The 17,566-nt window shown below is 41.0% G+C and overlaps 1 protein-coding gene across 3 annotated transcripts in view; it reads left to right on the top strand.

The window, feature by feature from the left end:
- Nucleotides 1-1,084: 1,084 nt before the first annotated feature.
- The window catches only part of ep400 (E1A binding protein p400), a 32,432-nt gene continuing 15,950 nt past the window's right edge, over nucleotides 1,085-17,566 (top strand). For 2 of the 3 annotated variants that reach the window (XM_049579064.1, XM_049579063.1), the window contains exons 1-23: nucleotides 1,085-1,271; nucleotides 2,856-4,210; nucleotides 4,325-4,432; nucleotides 4,558-4,642; nucleotides 6,708-7,102; nucleotides 7,217-7,516; nucleotides 7,918-8,103; nucleotides 8,264-8,404; nucleotides 8,502-8,580; nucleotides 8,675-8,712; nucleotides 8,812-8,869; nucleotides 9,006-9,089; nucleotides 9,430-9,543; nucleotides 9,663-9,853; nucleotides 9,941-10,118; nucleotides 10,227-10,363; nucleotides 10,474-10,643; nucleotides 10,751-10,925; nucleotides 11,052-11,188; nucleotides 11,612-11,798; nucleotides 12,351-12,520; nucleotides 12,640-12,827; nucleotides 15,545-15,844. In XM_049579064.1, the coding sequence (XP_049435021.1) occupies nucleotides 2,891-4,210; nucleotides 4,325-4,432; nucleotides 4,558-4,642; nucleotides 6,708-7,102; nucleotides 7,217-7,516; nucleotides 7,918-8,103; nucleotides 8,264-8,404; nucleotides 8,502-8,580; nucleotides 8,675-8,712; nucleotides 8,812-8,869; nucleotides 9,006-9,089; nucleotides 9,430-9,543; nucleotides 9,663-9,853; nucleotides 9,941-10,118; nucleotides 10,227-10,363; nucleotides 10,474-10,643; nucleotides 10,751-10,925; nucleotides 11,052-11,188; nucleotides 11,612-11,798; nucleotides 12,351-12,520; nucleotides 12,640-12,827; nucleotides 15,545-15,844 (4,741 nt within the window). In that variant the 5' untranslated portion in view covers nucleotides 1,085-1,271; nucleotides 2,856-2,890. The remainder of the gene's footprint in view (nucleotides 1,272-2,855; nucleotides 4,211-4,324; nucleotides 4,433-4,557; nucleotides 4,643-6,707; nucleotides 7,103-7,216; nucleotides 7,517-7,917; nucleotides 8,104-8,263; nucleotides 8,405-8,501; nucleotides 8,581-8,674; nucleotides 8,713-8,811; nucleotides 8,870-9,005; nucleotides 9,090-9,429; nucleotides 9,544-9,662; nucleotides 9,854-9,940; nucleotides 10,119-10,226; nucleotides 10,364-10,473; nucleotides 10,644-10,750; nucleotides 10,926-11,051; nucleotides 11,189-11,611; nucleotides 11,799-12,350; nucleotides 12,521-12,639; nucleotides 12,828-15,544; nucleotides 15,845-17,566) is intronic. The other variant, XM_049579065.1, reaches the window with a different exon arrangement.

Raw genomic sequence — 17,566 nt, 5'->3', positions numbered from 1 at the left:
TAAATAAATAGCCTATGCCATTAGTATGTCAGAAAAACCTGACTTAGATTACAATGTTGACCTTTGTTTTTTACAATTACACCTTATCCTGAATACCAAACACAATGTATTTACTCAGTTACTTAATTGGCGCCTTAATCCATGTCTAAGAAGTAAATACAAAAATAGGTTTTCTGACTGAAAAAATACTATTTTGTTAACATTGACTGACCCATTGATTTTTTTCTCACTTTCTTTATTGAGCACAAATTCATTTACAGAAATATAGAAACCACTGTTCTCAGTATGGATAACATGGTACTATATTGTTGAAATTTATCAATAAAGTGCATGAAAGTCTGGTTCCTGACCATTTTCTATTCTGAAAATGGAATTTTCCAATAATTAGAGTTGTATGATATTTCTCATCTTTACTAAAATATAGCATTAAATCAAACATATTTATTTTAACATTCGTATTAGGTTTCTAATTTAGAGAGTCCACATCAGTCCAACACATTCTGGTGTATATACAGTGAAATCTAAATGAGAAATACTTCATTATTCCAGTCCACAGAAATCACAAAAGGACATTGATAGCATAGATAGATGTATGTGGCAGCCTTGTGACACACAAACCACATGATGCTAGAATCAGACTTGATTCCAGATGTGTTTTGGTTTTGGCCAGCAGTCCACATCATTCTGGTGCATATGCAGTCTCTATACAGTGAAATATAGATGAGAAATACTTTCTTATTCTAGTCCACAGAAACTACACTTATAATCCATATTCAGCTGAAATCTTTTTAATACAAGCTTTACTGGGTACGTGCAACATGCATTATCTTGAAAGATACTTCTTTAAGCTTGTTATCTATACAGTATTCACCACAAATTGTCCATGTCTTCTCCCACTGTGTTTCATTAAATAAGAAAGACCAAAAACACATATAAGAGGGGACAGTGACATAATTTACTGTGTTTCTAATATTTTTGTTAGAGCACTTATCTTATAATATATTAGTTTCACCAGTATAAATATTTCCATACCCAAAGAAACATCCTTTATTTCTGTTTTTACTTCACTTCCTGGAAACAGAAAGACATCCGGGTCACACAAAAGGTTGTCGCGGCCGCCATGTTGCTGAATGAAATTAGCTTCAAAACATTGAATATCCGCTAGCTATATCGATATTTTATTTTTTCGCGGAATAACCTTTGTTACAGCATGTGTCTTTTTGTAAATATGACTTAGGATTTATGAAACTACCACAGAAGCCCCATTCCCTGTAAGTAACCCCGTTGAGGTGATAAAATGTATTTATTCATTGAAAACTGGCCTGCTAGCAATAACAAGCTAACATCGTTAGCATTGGCTAGCACGCGTCCCGTATCAAGGGTATTACAATTGTTGAAATGGCACAGACAGCATAATTGCAGATGCTGCAGCTTAATATTTGTAATCCACGTTGCACATATTTACAACCCAACCCCCAGTCGGTGACTTATTATTTCGAAAATGGCAGGTGTTTATGTCTCATTGCAATGCTACCAACTAGCTAGCACTGGCTAACGTTACGCCCCGGAGCGAAACTGTAAGTGGGAGCTAACGTTAACGTCGTAACAAACAATGAACATTTAAGTCATTACCAAAGAAATACTGCTTCATGTAGGTAATTTTGGTTGTAAATATTGTGCCGTTATTGTCGTCTTCAAACGACTAGTCTGCCACAAACCAAGAATTTCTAAACGCTGTAGTTTATTGTAATAGGCCGACAGTAACAGTACAAATAACCATCACCGCTATCAGTAACGTTGTATCACGTATGTTTAAAATGCAGGTTGGCTTTTGCTGATTCACACCGGTAAACAAGACCAACCCCACCAGTTGCATTACAGGACAGTTTTAAGTTATATCTGACGATTTAATGTTAAATTGGATATTTATTCTGTGGTGTACACAGGTGTAAAGATGTAGCTGTGTTACATTAAAGATGCAATATTAATGCTTCTTAATAATACGTAATGTCAACTGCTTATAAGGTGTATGTTCTGGTCTGAAAGGTAACAGCCCATCCCTACCCACCGGGTGTAAATAGCATTATGGTTATAACTGTACCCTACAATTACATTTTAATATGTGTGATGATGCTGCCCATCTGGCCTCTGTATTTGTCTTTACATTACTAAGTGTAAATGCATGTGAAGCTCTGATATGTATGTATGTAATGTATGCATATTTAAAATTGGTCATTTATGCAAGTTTAATACAGTTGGTTGACGTGGAGAAAATCCTGTCACGTTTGTAATTTCACATCAAAACACTGATTATATAGCCTGGTTAGACCGTCCCAGTGGAGTGAGCTCAAAATTCTGTTTGGCTTTCACTCATCAGGATACTCTTACCAGGCTACTGATTATATACATGATTAAGATTTTTAAATTAAATTATTAATTTTAAAATAACTAGACAGGAATGTTGGTTTTAGGTTAAATTAGTAAATTGTGCACCTGTCAAATTCAGGAACAACACAGTCATCATTACCAATAATGATGTTAAATGAAATGAAAAAAAAAAAAAAATCCAATATTTCTCTGAATCACCACTGAGAGATATTACAGGCATAAATGCTGAGGTATAAACAGTATAGCATAATCTCTTACAGTTGACAAATGCATATTGTCTGCATGCTGTTTGATGACGGAAATTTACGACCAGATTGGTTGTATTTTTGTAATGTAACCATGTGTTACTCTTATATGCAACATTTGGAATGCCCAGCAGACACAGCCTTCTGACTGCCTTCTTTTTCGGACCCTTTTCAATAGTTAAAAATCACTTATTGTTATACTCTGTTGTGCCCTTTCCACAGATTATTGTGCTTAGACATAGTACCAGTGTCACGCAATGCACCATGGAAGTGGATCACAGAATATGCAACGACAGCTTCAGAGATCCAAGTCTGTCAGTGGGTCGGAGGCAGAGGATCAGCAGCCCACCATGGCAGTCACACAGCAGCAAGCTACAGTTAACCACCCTCAATCTCCTGTGACCACATTCTCCTCTGCTGCCAGCCCTTCAGCCCCCCAGTCACCTAATTATCAGATAATCATGAGTCGTAGCCCAGTCACTGGCCAGAACATGAACATCACATTACAAAATGTGGGACAAATGGTGACTGGTAACCAGCAGATCACCCTAACCCCACTTCCCATCCAGAACCCAGCGTCCCCTGGCTTCCAGCATACTACACCTCAGTGGAGGTTTGAGCATGCTCCATCCTCCTATATCCAGGTCACCTCACCTGTGCCCCAGCCCATGCAACCCCAGAGCCCCACCCAGCACAGCCCAGTCCCTCTGCAAGGTGTGACAAGGCCTGGAGCACCCGCAACAGCATTGGGTGTGTGTGGACAGAGTCCCACACGATTTGTTGAAGCTGGTATGTTAGTTCGGCAAATCAGTTTAGGCAGCCCATCGGGAAGTGGCCACTTTGTTTACCAGGAAGGAACAGGGCTAGCCCAGATTGCCCCTGCCACACCTGGCCAGGTACAGCTGGCCTCTCCAGGAGCCCCAGGTTCTGTGAGGGAACGCAGGCTCTCTCAGCCTCACTCACAGACCGGAGGCACCATCCACCATCTCGGACCTCAAAGTCCTGTGGCCACTGGTGCTGCTCTACCAACTCTGGGCAGTCCTGGTCACATCACTACTTCCAACCTACCTCCACAGATCAGCAGTATAATTCAAGGACAACTGGCACGCCCTATGATATTTGAGAAGACGTCGCAGGGTGTGGTTACTGGAGTAGGAACCACAGCCACACCTTCATTCAGCATACCTTCCTCCATTCCACCCTCCAGCCCATCCCTCACCAGTCCACCCCAAGGAATCCCCAACAATCCCCTTGCACCCACCAGCATGGCTGTGGCCACTATGAAAAAGCAGGCTCCCAAGAAGTTAGAGGAAATTGCTCCTTCTACTCCTGAGATTGCCCAGCTGAGAAAACAGTGCTTAGAACACCACACCAAGAAGATGGAGAGCCTGAAAGAAGTGTTCAAAGAATACCTGATTGAGCTTTTCTTTCTGCAGCACCTACAAGGGAACATGATGGACTATGTAGCTTTTAAGAAAAAGCCCTGTGTTCCCTTGTATACTTATTTGAGACAGAATGACTTGGACCTTGAAGATGAAGATGATGAAGAAGAACAGTCTGAGGTCATTAATGATGAGGTATTACATTGGCTGATTCTTAATGTGAGATCAAGTAGGAATTTTACAGATAGATAAATATGTCCATTTCATCCAATGAATATTGTTCATCTTTCAAATCTATGTCTTTTTCAGGTAAAGGTTGTTACTGGAAAGGATGGCCAAGCAGTGACACCAGTTGCCATAGCAACACAGCTTCCGCCGAATGTTTCTGCAGCTTTCTCTGTTCAGCAGCAGTTTCAGGTGATAGAGGCAACACTTGTTAAAGCACTTATTACAGTGAAATTATCTATCATTTCTTTTTTAAATTCTATTGAAAAATTTTACTGTTTATCCTTTACTAATTCCTTGAGAGGTTATTTTTGCAGGGACACCAAGGAACTTCTGCTGGCACCATGACAAACCCTGGAGACATGGATGCCTTTAAGAGGCAACAAGCCATGGTGCAAGCAGGTAGGGCAAGGATCATAGACTCCTGTCTCTCCTATGTTGCTTTGTTTCCTCCCCGTTTGCTTTATTTTCTGTTTGTTTTCTTTTCTCCCTCTAATTGCTTCTGCTTTTAGATATTTGGCATCCTCTACTAGCGCTCTGTGTTGAAGTCTTAACCCAAGGAAGGAGAGGTGACCTGTAAGGTCTTCCGAAGGTCATTGCTCTGTGCCGAGTGCTTTTTTTTGCGTTATGAGGGTATTGTGTGTTTTAAATCCCAGATCAGGCTAAGAGGTCCCGGATTGACGTTGGTCGCCATGGGCTAATTTTCCAGCATCCTGGTGTACCTCCTTTAGGATCACCTGGCGTTCCACTCCAGCAGCTTATGCCAACTGCGCAAGGTAGGAGTGCTACTACCAGGCTGCTCTGTGTTCTGTTCGATGCTGCTGGACGTAGCCCCTTCCTTAAACTAAGGAGATTTTAAAAAGTGAATCACAACATTCATCTTCTGCAAACAAACTTCAAGCAGCATCAACAAACAGATCTTCATCCATTTGCTGGATTTCTCAGCACTCCACAGGAAGTTCAGGCTTAGCTGTACCAACACCAGCTCTCTCTGTCAGGATAAATGGGGAAGAAGACAATCCAAGTCTGAAGAAGAGTAGCCACTCAATGGGAAGATGCCATGTCTTATGATTTTCCTTTTTTGTTTTAACTATTGATCACCCGTCGTTATCCATCTCTTCTTTTCTGAAGTTTGTTCCTGTTAGTCATCTTTATTTGGACAGACCTTCCCGTGCTGATGGATTTTCATCTTATTTGGAGGTGGATCACAGAAAGTGGGAACCCTGTGGGAATAAATTTACTTTCCAATGGGTTTTGCTTGTTTTCCCATTTTATGAATCCACGTGTCATGCATTCTTTTGGTTTCCCATTGTCATTACTTCACAAGTCTTTTCCTCTCCAATTGTCCGTCCTTGTATCATCAACAGGAATTCAAAATCATCAGTCTTACATTCATACGTTGCATCTTCAAGAGTGTCTTTTTTTTAATCTCATGTTCACATTTCGTTGATTTCCTTCCATGTTACTTCATGGCATTTTGTTCTGACTTGGCTTCTTTCCCTCAGTCTAAGTAGGAGGGGAATCATGTGGAGGAGTTGCGTTCACGGCGCAGGTTTTTGCGATTGTGGTGGTGTGGGTGTGTCAGGGCCAGGTGTTGATGGCGTCTAGGCAAGGTGGTGTGACACGTGCAGGGAGGTAAGGCAGGCGCTGCTTTAGTGTGCACAGCTCCGCTCAGACCTGCTGTCTGCAAGACCCCATGTGTGTCCTTTTGCTCACCTCTGTGCTTTGTCGCTATGTGCGGCATCCATATGCCTTGGTTACCGCTAGAATGACATCGCTTCATGCATGCCAACATATGGTGTTTTTGTGAGTGTCTGCTCTTTTTCTATATTTCCCCTCTCCTCTCCCTGTCTTTGTTTTCAGAAGTTGTTTTTTTTTTGTTTGTTTTTTTTTTTTCATTTTCCTTTGTAACATTTCTCTTTTTCCTCTCTAAAAACCTCTTTTATTGCATGTATAATTTCAGATGTTTTTAACCATATTCTCTCAACATTTGAAATGCAATATTTTGGTTTTGCATTAATCAAAGTAGTATTATTATTTGAGAGACATGTAGATTCTCACATTGATTTCATTTCTTCTGTAATCATTTTGCTGTATGACTTTCATTAGTTTCCACTCTGATCATCAAATAGTAGTACACTACTGTTGAATCATAAAGTACATCTAGTTCAAGGTTTTGAGAAGCTCTAATAGCTGAAGCTCAAACTATCATTTAAAATTTAAAACTACTCTATCAGTATCTATTCATTAGCTTCAAAAGATGTAACTAGTTTAAAGGGGTCTCTCAAATATGTATTAAGGGAAAGCTACCAGTTAATGGCATTTAAAACCTAATTATTCACTCAAGAGCAAAATAAGACATTATAAAAACTCTTAAGATTGTCAATTTGATTTTTACCGTCCTTCTTTGTGTTGCTTTCTATACCACCCCTTTGTATGTCCTATAATTTGGTCACTATGTGTACAGGCGGGATGCCGCCTACTCCTCAAGCGGTCCAGATTGCAGGACAGAAGCAGAACCAGCAACAATACGACCCATCCAAAGGACCTCCAGTGCAGAATGCAGCCAGCTTGCACACCCCTCCACCCCAGCTGCCTGGCAGACTGGCCCAAGGTGCCCTCCCTATGGCAGGCCTGTCCATGACACTCTCTCAGCAGGCTCAGCTGGTGGAAAACACAGCTCAGCCTGGTGGTCAGCTCCAGGCACAGGTGAAGGTGCAGGCAGGTGGGCCTGTCCTGGCCACAGTAAACCCCCACACACAGCTCCAGGCTCAGCTGCAGCAACAGATGCAGCCAGGTCTTCATCTCCAGTTGCAGCCCCAGCAGCAACAATCCCAGACTATACTACAGTCAGGACAAGCGGTCAGTCGACTTGAAACAATACAAATACAGTTTTCATGTATTTTTTGTCACTTCATGGTGATACTGCAGGTGGTCCTATTATGAATGTTTTTTTGTTTTTGCCTTTCATTATAGACGGTGGCACTTGCTCGCCCGGCTACAGAATCAAACCAAACAGTTCAGAGGATTATGACCAACTCAGTATCCATGACCTCCATGTCTGCTGCGCCCCTTTCTGCTCCCAATGCTGTTCCAACCCCACATACTGCAACTCCACTCCGCCCTCTTGGCTCCAACATCAACCCAAGCACCCAGTCCAAACTGACTGGAACCAATGGCATATCCGCAGTCAAAATTGGTGGCTTTGGTCAAAGTGCAACCATGCAGTCCTCACAGGAGGGTTCTCAAGATAAGCAAGTTGAGCAGGCGAAACTGGTGAGTTCCTCAAGCACTCTTAGTTTGCACACAGTGTCTGCAAATGACATTGACTTGAATAGATGCAGCTTTTAATGTCTTAAATAAACTTTTGCTTTTGCTTCATTGCCAGCGTGTGGTTCTGCTTAGTTGACTTTACTCAACTCACTTTTGGAAGGAAAATGAAAAGATACATATTTATAAGTTCCTTATAGTTATTTACAATGACATTTGCTAAATAAGAACAACTGACAATGCCCGATGATGTTGGTTGTTTGTATTCTGTTCTGCCTTTGTACATTGCGTTCTTGAGAATGCTTTTTTAAGTTTTGATCAGGGGGTTCAACACCAATCTCTTATTGAAACAAGGATGAGTGTTCTTGATTTCTATTCTGATGCCACATGTTGTGTCTCTTTCCCAGGAGAATCAAGTGCATCAGCGCATCTCTGAGCTAAGAAAGGAGGGCCAGTGGTCAGCCAGTAGGCTCCCCAAGCTTGTTGAAGCCTCACGTCCAAAGTCCCACTGGGACTACCTCCTGGAGGAGATGCAGTGGATGGCAGCCGACTTTGCCCAGGAGAGGAGATGGAAAGAGGCTGCTGCTAAGAAGGTATGGCACAGATGGAATAATTCACAGAGAGAAATGTAAAATTACTCATCAGCACAACAAAAAGAGGACTCAGTGCAGAAATAAATGTGGTGGGGTTTTTTTTTGTTTTTTGTTTTTTTGTTTTTTTGGTAAGCCAAACTGCCTTGTGTCTCCACTACAGCTTGTTCGCACATGTGCCCGTTACCATCAAGAGCAGAAGAGAAGTGAGGAGAGGTCAAAGAAGGAAAGGGAAATTCATCTTCGTCATATTGCCAGCACAATTGCCCGAGAGGTGGAATTCTTCTGGTCAAACATTGAGCAGGTTTGTTGATGTATTTAATTATCTTCATTATAAAAGGCTGCAAGAATTTAAATAATTGTTTTTTACCAGTTTTAATTAAGTATTTTTTTCCTGCCAGGTTGTGGAAATTAAACTGCAGTGTGAAATTTATGAGAAGAGGCTCAAAGCACTCAGCTTACAAAAGGCCTCAGCCAAAGGTATGTCCCACGGAGCAACTAGCCAAAACTTAAACACAGTATGTTTCCTCTATATCATGAGCCTTTACCTTCATCTTTCTAACTTGTGTTACAGTACCTGGTCAGTCAACAGGAGTGAAAGCTGATAAAGAGGTATTTGATGCACTGACATTCCAATGATTTACTTTGCAAATGCACCTATTGTATCTTATTTATATATTTTTAATATATATATTTTTCTTCTTCTTACAGGAGGCGGCAACTTCAGCTAGAAAAAGGAAATCAAGTTCGTCCTTGGCTGATGAGCATGGTATATGTCAAACTATTTAAGTTCCAGTAGCAAAAAAAGCAAATAATAGCGTGGATGATTAAAAGATCTGTACAGCTGCTATTATGCTGCAAAATTATTTGCAACTGCTCACAACTTGTCTTCTCTTTTGTCCCAGATGAAGAGAGCACCATAGAGGAACAGGAGGCCATGGAGGGGGAAGCAGACCACAAAGCAGAGCTGGTTGACCTCGCCAAAGATGGTACTTATTTACTTAACTTCTCTGTCTATGCTTTTTTGGAGGGGCAGGATTTAGCTGGAGAAACAGGTTCATTCCCAAACCCCATTTGTGCGATACTATCTTGTGCACCAACATGCAGCATATTCATTGTCAGGAAACTGGCTCACTGTGGTACACAGCAAGTACTGGCACTCAAGACATAAGGGTGGGAGTAGTGTTATAAAATTTAATTACAAATTAATAGAAATTAGTACACCATTTTTTAAAATTTTTTGCTGCATAGTTAAATCATACAAGTCCCAATATTACTTGTCTTTGTGTCTGTACTGCTTGCTCCAACACTTTTGTATTTGGCTTTCAGCTGAGATGCCTCTTGATGCTTTGAAGAAGCAGTATGCTGGTGCCTACGTTGATGGCTTTGAGTGGCCCCAGCCTAGTCCCCATAGTGATGAGGATGACATGGAAGAGACTGGAGGTGCCTTTTTAATTTAAAAAAAAAAAAAAAGAAATTGTCATGTTCATCCTCATACCAGTTTTAGCTATTTTTTTGTGAATGATGGGATGTGAAGTAGTTCGTTTTCTTTATTATTTCAGAAATAGAGTGTCCTGCAGGCAGTCCACCCGAGGCAGTGTTGATTGATTCCCTGCTCAGTGTGGACCAGTACCGAGGTGTTGATAAAGCCGCTTCCTCTGACTCTGATGGGAAGCCTGCCAGAGACATAGCTGAAGTGGCTGCTGCCACAGAGCTCATCCTGCCCAAGGGCAGCTTCAGGACCACTTCCTCAGTAAGACACACACATGCACACACACACAAACACAAAAGTAAAAGATGCCTTTTATCATTTTTTTAAACTGATCTTTTGTTTTACCAGACCCGCAACCCAGCTCCTTTTCTACTGCATGGGTCACTGCGAGAGTATCAGCAAATTGGTGTGGACTGGCTCGTAAACCTTTACAAGAAACACCTAAATGGCATCCTTGCTGATGAGACAGGCCTTGGCAAGACCGTTCAGACAGTGGCATACATGGCCCAATTGGCCGGCCAAGAGGGTATGCCTCTGTTCAAAGATACACATCATTTTTTTAATGGTCAATATTTTCTTTCATTCTTAATTTTGAACGAATGAATGTCAAAAAGACATCTGTTTTTGTCCACAGGCATTTGGGGACCCCACCTTATTGTAGTAAGGACGTGCAAGTTGCTAAATTGGGAGGTAGAGTTCAAACGCTGGTGTCCTGGCCTTAAGATCCTCCTGTACCTTGGCAACAGAAGGGAACGCAGATCAAAGAGAATGGTAGTTCTGCTGTATTTATACAACACACATTTGTAACATTACCTATGGCCTTTTTTCAGTAGACAGCTATAAATGTTATAACACATCATCTGCATCTCACATACCTACAGTGGTGGGGGGAAGCCAACAGCTTCCACGTATGTGTGACGTCCTACAAGCTGCTGATGAAAGACCAGAGCCATTTTCTGAGGAGAAGGTGGAGACACCTGGTCCTGGACGAGGTGCAGCTCATCAAAAACATGACTGAGAAACACTGGGAAACAGTCTTTGCTCTCAAAAGGTGAGCAGGGTGATAAACATGATATTATAATTTTTTAAGCTTGTTAATTCATTTATAATCTGTAAAGGCTCAGTCAACAGACTAAGATATTTCTTTGTATCTTGCAGTGAGCAGAGGATCCTCCTCATCAATACTCCCCTACAGAATACTCTAAAGGAGTTGTGGACCATGATCCACTTCCTCTTGCCAGGAATCACCAGGTCCTACTCTGACTTCCCTGTTAAGGCAGGCACGGACCAGAACCAGGACTACTGCCACAAACTGGTCATTCGTCTGCACAGGGTGGGTATACTGCCTGCAAATTCCTCTGTTCATTAAACTGAGCTGCATTAACATTCAGAAAAATGATTGATTTTGTCTCACCTGCAATCATTGCACATATTAAAATCTTCTTACTTTTAACTCTAGATGATCCAGCCTTTCATCCTGAGGCGCTCTAAAAGGGACGTGGAGAAACAGCTGCCTAAGAAGTACGAGCATATCCTAAAGTGTCGTCTATCCACCAGACAGAAGAGCCTTTATGAGGACATCCTCACTCGACCAGGGTGAGATATGTCATATATATATATATGTGTGTGTGTGTGTGTGTGTGTACTGTGTGTATGTATGTATATATATATATATATATATATATATATATATATAGAGTAATATGGAAGTCAGGCTTTCCCTGGAATGTACCCACTATACCGTAACTCAGGGGTAATTTACAAATGAATCACTGTTTAATCTTGTTTTTTATATACTGTAATGATTTTCTTGCCACTAGTACCAAAACATGATTTAAGGTTAGCTTTAACACATAGGCTGTACTGAGAAGTACCTTTTTTATTATCTGCTGTTTTGTAAAAAGATGAAAGATACTGTATAATGTGATACTATGTACATTGTTGTGTAGTATTGATTGGTTCTTTCTATTGTTTGGGACTGTTCTTAATCATGTCTTCTGTCTCTGTGTGCTCCCTTAGAGCTCAGGAGGCTCTGAAGACAGGTCATTTCGTCAGCGTGCTTCAGGTCTTGATGCAGTTACAGCGAGTGTGTAACCACCCTGAGCTGGTGGCACCCAGGGAGAGCAGCAGCTCCTACTTCGGCTCTTCTCTGCCGTACAACGTGCCATCACTGGTGCTGGGAGCTCTTCAGAATGACTCGAGCAAGGTATATACTTGTTACTTGCATCGCTGATTTGCTGCCAGCCCTCATGTTTGTCACTGCTGTTTTACTGTCACTCGATAATTATGTGTTTACAACCTAATTGGCAAGTGTGTTGAAGTAATTTGTCAGAATACAGTTACGAAGGATTTGGGTATTTTTGAAATAAAAAAAGGGTTTTTTTGCCTTTCTATGTTTTATCACATTATTAAATAGATACCATGCCTTGTTGCATTAGTATCATTGGACAGTCAAAATGAGCTGTATTGAGACATAACTTTGGGCTCTGGCAACTTGTGATTGGCATTTGTCATGATTTCTCTGATTTCTTTCTAGTTGAATACATTGGTCTCCCTTATAATACTTTGTGTTCTTGTATTTGTTTGCATGTCTGTTTCTTTCTTGAAATCCTGCCTATCATTTTAATCTTTTTAATATCACATAATTCCTTATTCTTATTTTAAACCTTGTGCATGTGTTGAATCTCCTCAAAAGATTTAATAATCAATCTGCATTGATCCGCCTCTGCTTTTGTCTTTCATTTCATCATCCTCCTAGATTGCAGACATGTCCATATTTGATCTGATCAATAACGAGAACAGACTGACTCGGTATCAGACTGAAGAGACAGTACCCAAACTAAAGGTCACTCAGCAGCTCATAGAGGAGATCCACGCTGGCCCAGATCCACCTGCACGACCCAAGCCATGTCCGATAAAACCCATGAGGTCAGCATTAAAATGTCTAAGTAACTTGACATGGTTAATGTGGTGATTGATGGATATTTTAAGATTGCTTGTATTGTAATTATGTAATGATATAATATTGATCTTTTTTGTCTGATTAGATTGTTCCAGCCAGTGCAGTATGGGACAAAGCCAGAAGGTCGCCTGGCTGCCATCACAAGTGCACCAGGCCAGCGTCCTCCAACGAGCTCTCCCACTACTAGCACCTCTGCCTCCAGCACCACTCAGGCAGCCCAGGCCAGGGGAAAGTCCCCTGTCACCACTGCAACTACTACAGCCACTTCTCATGGTAAGACCATTTCAGGAGTGGTGCTCAGTACAGGTCAAAACATTTTGTTTTCACAGTGGGCTAAGGATTTCGGATGGTGTCATCTAACGTCAAACTTTAAAAGATCAACTTAACTGCCCATAGATGTTTGTTGGCCCTTTACCTAATGTGCTTATACTAGTTTTAACCTTGTGTTATATATACTGTTATGCTGTATGATTTCGACACTGTTTTCGATTCAGATGAACCTGATTTACTTTGTCATGCTCAAAAGAACAATTAGGCTGTGCCCATAGCATTTTCAGCACACTTTAAAAACATGTACAGTGTGTACATAATTTTGCACAGTACGGCATGTTTTAAAGGTCATTTTCTCCTCCTTCAACATAATGGAGAGGTTTGGGACACTGTCACTGGCAAGATTCACGGGTCACAGAGGTTTCATTTGTTTAGATTTATGCTTCAATGCAGCAGTGGTGGGCTGGCCTTGTTGTTTTGTCCTCATAGCCACACAGTCAGGATATAATAACAAGAAGCAACAGTCATAGTAAATGCTTTAGATGAAGAGCTGCAGGCAAAAGGAGCTTACTTTTTTAAGTGACAATTGGCTGTCACTGAATACACCCACACAGATGGAAGTGATGTTCCAGGGATACACAATTACAGTTGCACTGACTTTGTTCATTGTCAGGTTAAAATTTTTCATGAATCAGATTGTTAGCAGTTATTAGGGATGCACCAATTGTGAAATTCTGGTCTGATACCAATGTTCAAAAGGACAATGTGGCAAGTAGCCAAAACTGATCCCAATGTTTTTGTTTTTGTTTTTTTTGCCTTTGTTGTATATTTTGTTTTTCTTGTCAATTTTTCACAGTTTTATGCCAGGGAAACAAAGAAATCATTTAAAAATTAAAATAACTGTTTTAATGTCATTCAGCCCTCAATGACACTACCTTTGAATGATCACACAACTTTATGAAATAACCTTTAATATAATCTTCTCTCTCATGAAAAACATCTTTTTAATACCTGCTTCAAAAGCCTTTTTACTGTGTAAATCATAATACCCTCTCTAATAACTTTTATATTACCATAAAAATGGCAAAAAGTTCATTTTACAACATATGAACACATCATGATAACGTTCTAATTTACCTTTGCTCAATACTCATTTCTACTGAATAGAGTTTGAACATATTACGTTATAAGTCAAGGCCTCCTCCACAAGCTGAACCATCTGCTAACAGCCAACATTAACTAGCTCTCTTTTTCATAATGTAGCACTATTAGGTAAAAAAATATGGTGCGTCCCTTGATGTGTCAATAGGGAGTTTCCTGTGTCCTTTTATAACAAAGGTACACCACAAAGGATCTCTGTTCATCCACAACACATTTTCTGTTGTCCCTGGGAAGCTGGGACACGTTATATCCTTTTTCCTTTACCACATTCGATTGCACCAAGTCAAACCATGCTGATTTGTTTTTCCGTTATCGGTTAAGATGCACTGAGCCGTGCTGCGCTAAAGCTGGACCATCTCTGGTGAAGGGCCAAAAGCATGCCTAACTGCCTCTAAGCACGTAGCAATGACATCTTACTGACCGCATCCAACCCCCAATGATCCCCCTTCTCCCCCAGAAACAAGCGTGTCTTAAGAGACTCAACTCAGGTCTCTGCGCAAGAGACCAGAGATAAAGATGATTTTAAAAGTGTCTGTGTGTTCAGCTCTCAATACTTTTGTAGCTTCTAACTGAATCTCTATGGTTTGGAGTTTAGTTCTCCTCTGCGTCCCTGATTGTATTTATTATATCTACTTTATTTTACTGTTTCGTGGTCGCTTTCAGCCGTAAGGAGCCATGTTAAGTTATTGCTGATGAAAACCCAACATTTCCTTATTTGCTGCTTCACAGTACAAGCATTTACATAACAAAATCACAAGGGACATTTGTTTTGAAGAATCTATGGAAAATTAAATGTGTTTAACACCAAATTAGCAGAGCTTTGTTAGCTGTCTTTCTTCAGTAAAAACAAGTCTGTAAATACCGCAGGGAGGAAGAGAATAAGCACAGTCACAGTAGGATGTTAGATGAAGAGCTGCCGACAACAGGCTTTTACTGCACCTCTGCAAACAGCTTACACTCAACAGATACATTTCTGTTACCTGCCCTGCTGTGTGATAGAAAAACACTTGCAGCAAAATAATGGGGGACCTTTAGCCATCAGCCTGCTGCTTTTAAACGTCATCACTCAAGACAAGCCGTCATCAGTTAAAGACACCCCTTCAAGCAGGTAGCCCTGTTGTAATGGAGCCACAAACCCTGCCACTGTAAAGGCCCAAACCAAACCAAGCCAAGCCAGTGCATGAGTGTGAAAAAAGGGTACTGGTCTCAAGCTCTGCTTTGTAGCCTGAGCAAAATTATGTCACAACAACAATGATGACACAACAAAAAAACATGGTCCGCTGCCATCTGTGAATGTCAGTGTGTTTGGTGGTAGCCCTATGGCTGTCGACATGGTGAATATCATCCGTTACCAATGTTAGGCCAAAAAATCGGTGCATCCCTAACAGTGATCAGTCTGTTTATAATTATTAATAACATCTCTAATCATGCTTGCTGTGTTGGCCCACTACTGCTGAGTGATTTATATGGAGGAAACTGTTTGTTCGTTCTGATAATCTGACTGAATATTGGGTTCCCCTAACATGTAGTCCCATACCCCATTACCTTGTACTTCACAGTGGTTGGAACAGCTACTCAGAGAGCCCAGACTACCCCTCCTGTCAGCAGCAGCAGCAACACTGCCGCCTCCACTGTAGCCTCCTCTGGGAACAGTGGCATTGGGCAGCATGTGTTGGGGGCTGCCTCCGTGGCCTTGGGCCAGACCTTAGCTGGCACAGTTGTGGGATCCATTGCTCCCATCGGCCAGCCTGCATTAGCACAGGTCCCCAGGCCAGCTCTAGCCCCCAGCCATGCCATCCAGCCAAGCTTACTGTCCCAGAGGCTGGTTCTTACATCTCAGGCCCAGGCACGGTTGCCTAGTAAGTGGCCTCCCCTCCCTCTCAGCATTTCCCCTCCACCTCTGGCACAAGAGTATGGGCTGCTCTACACTGAGGCCTTTACTTGGGGCACTGCTGATATGTGTTCAGTCTTCACTCGTCCAGACATAGACTCAAACTTGCAATGGTAGCAGCACTGGTGGTGCAGCAATTTTGCTCATGGCAGAGATGCCATGTATCAATAGTTATACAACTCGTGATGAAAAAAATCTCCCTGTATGATCAGATCTGTAGCCATATCAGCAGCATCTCCACAGCCTCAGCATTCTCCAATTTCTTTCTCCAAACCTGCATGTACACTATGAACGACCCACTTATGTTATACCACACATCATGACACTGTTTAACTTAATTATTATGTCCTCCCCCTTCTTTTAATAATTTTGTTTCTCCCAGTTTACTAATATTCTTTTGTCTCTTGCATCAGCCCAGCTGCAGGAAGCCCAAAGCTTTGGTTGTTTTGTTTTATTTCTTTGCTAATGTTATGATTTCACTCTGATGTTGAGCATCACTGTAAAGCATGTTGAAATGGTCCCACAAATTACCAACCCTTCCCGCCTTAAATGTGAACAGAGAAACCTTTTCAATAACAACACACAGAATCAGAATATAGACACATTAATTATTCATTGGCTTATCTCATTGGCTTCTGCTGTTTCTAAATTTCCAACTTTGTGTTGGAAACAAGGTAGCTGAAACCCTTTGAATATGATTCTTAAAGTTAACATTGTTTATGTGTTATTTAAGCCCAGAAAGTAAATGTTTTGATAGTCTGTGAACATATATATCAGTAGGCATAAACTCGACTTAATGATTCATGCACACTAATATCTTGTGCCCACAAAATGGCAATGTGTTCTTGTTAATATTTCATGCAGTTAATAACTTTTGAATATGACATTCTGTTAAAGGATGAAGAAAATAACTGAGTTTACAACCAAAACTCAAAATACAACCCCAATTCCAAAAAAGTTGGGACAAAATGTAAAACAAACATCTTTTCGATCTATATTCAGTTGAATACAGTACATACAAGACAAGATATTCAATGTTTAAACCAATTAACTTTATTGTTTTTCGTAAATATTCATTCATTCTGATTTTAATGCCTGCAACACATTCCAAAAAGTTAGGACAGGGGCAACAAAGAACTGGGAAAGTTTTGGGATGCTCAAAAAGCATCTGTTTGGAACATTCCACAGTTAAACTTGGGAATTTGTAATGGTGATAGTATCATGACTGAGTATAAAAAGACATCCTCTAAAGGCTCACCTGTTCACAAACAAGAAGGGCACAATGTTCACCACTTTGTGAAAACCTGTTTGGGCAAATAGTCTAAGAAATAGTGCAGGAACTTTGGGGTTTTCACCATCTATAGTCTATGATATCATCAAAAGATTCAGAGAGTCTGGCGAAATCTGACCAAATTAGGGGCAAGGCAAAAAAAACAAACAACATTGCCAAACCAACCAAATGCTCTTGACCTTCATCCCCTCAGGCAGAACTGTATTAAAAATTGCTAGAATTGTATAAAGGATATTACTGCTTGGGCACAGAAACTTTGGGAAACCATTGTTTATCTTCAAATGCCAGTAAAGACTCCACCATGTAAAGTGAAAGCCGTATATCAACAACATCCAGAAAGGCAGGACTTCTCTGGGCTCAAGCTCATCTGAGATGGACTGACACAAAGTGACACAAAGA

The sequence above is a fragment of the Epinephelus fuscoguttatus genome, linkage group LG6 (assembly GCF_011397635.1).
Source record: "Epinephelus fuscoguttatus linkage group LG6, E.fuscoguttatus.final_Chr_v1".
Classification (NCBI taxonomy): Eukaryota; Metazoa; Chordata; class Actinopteri; order Perciformes; family Serranidae; genus Epinephelus; species Epinephelus fuscoguttatus.
This window is presented reverse-complemented; position numbering and strand designations above follow the sequence as displayed.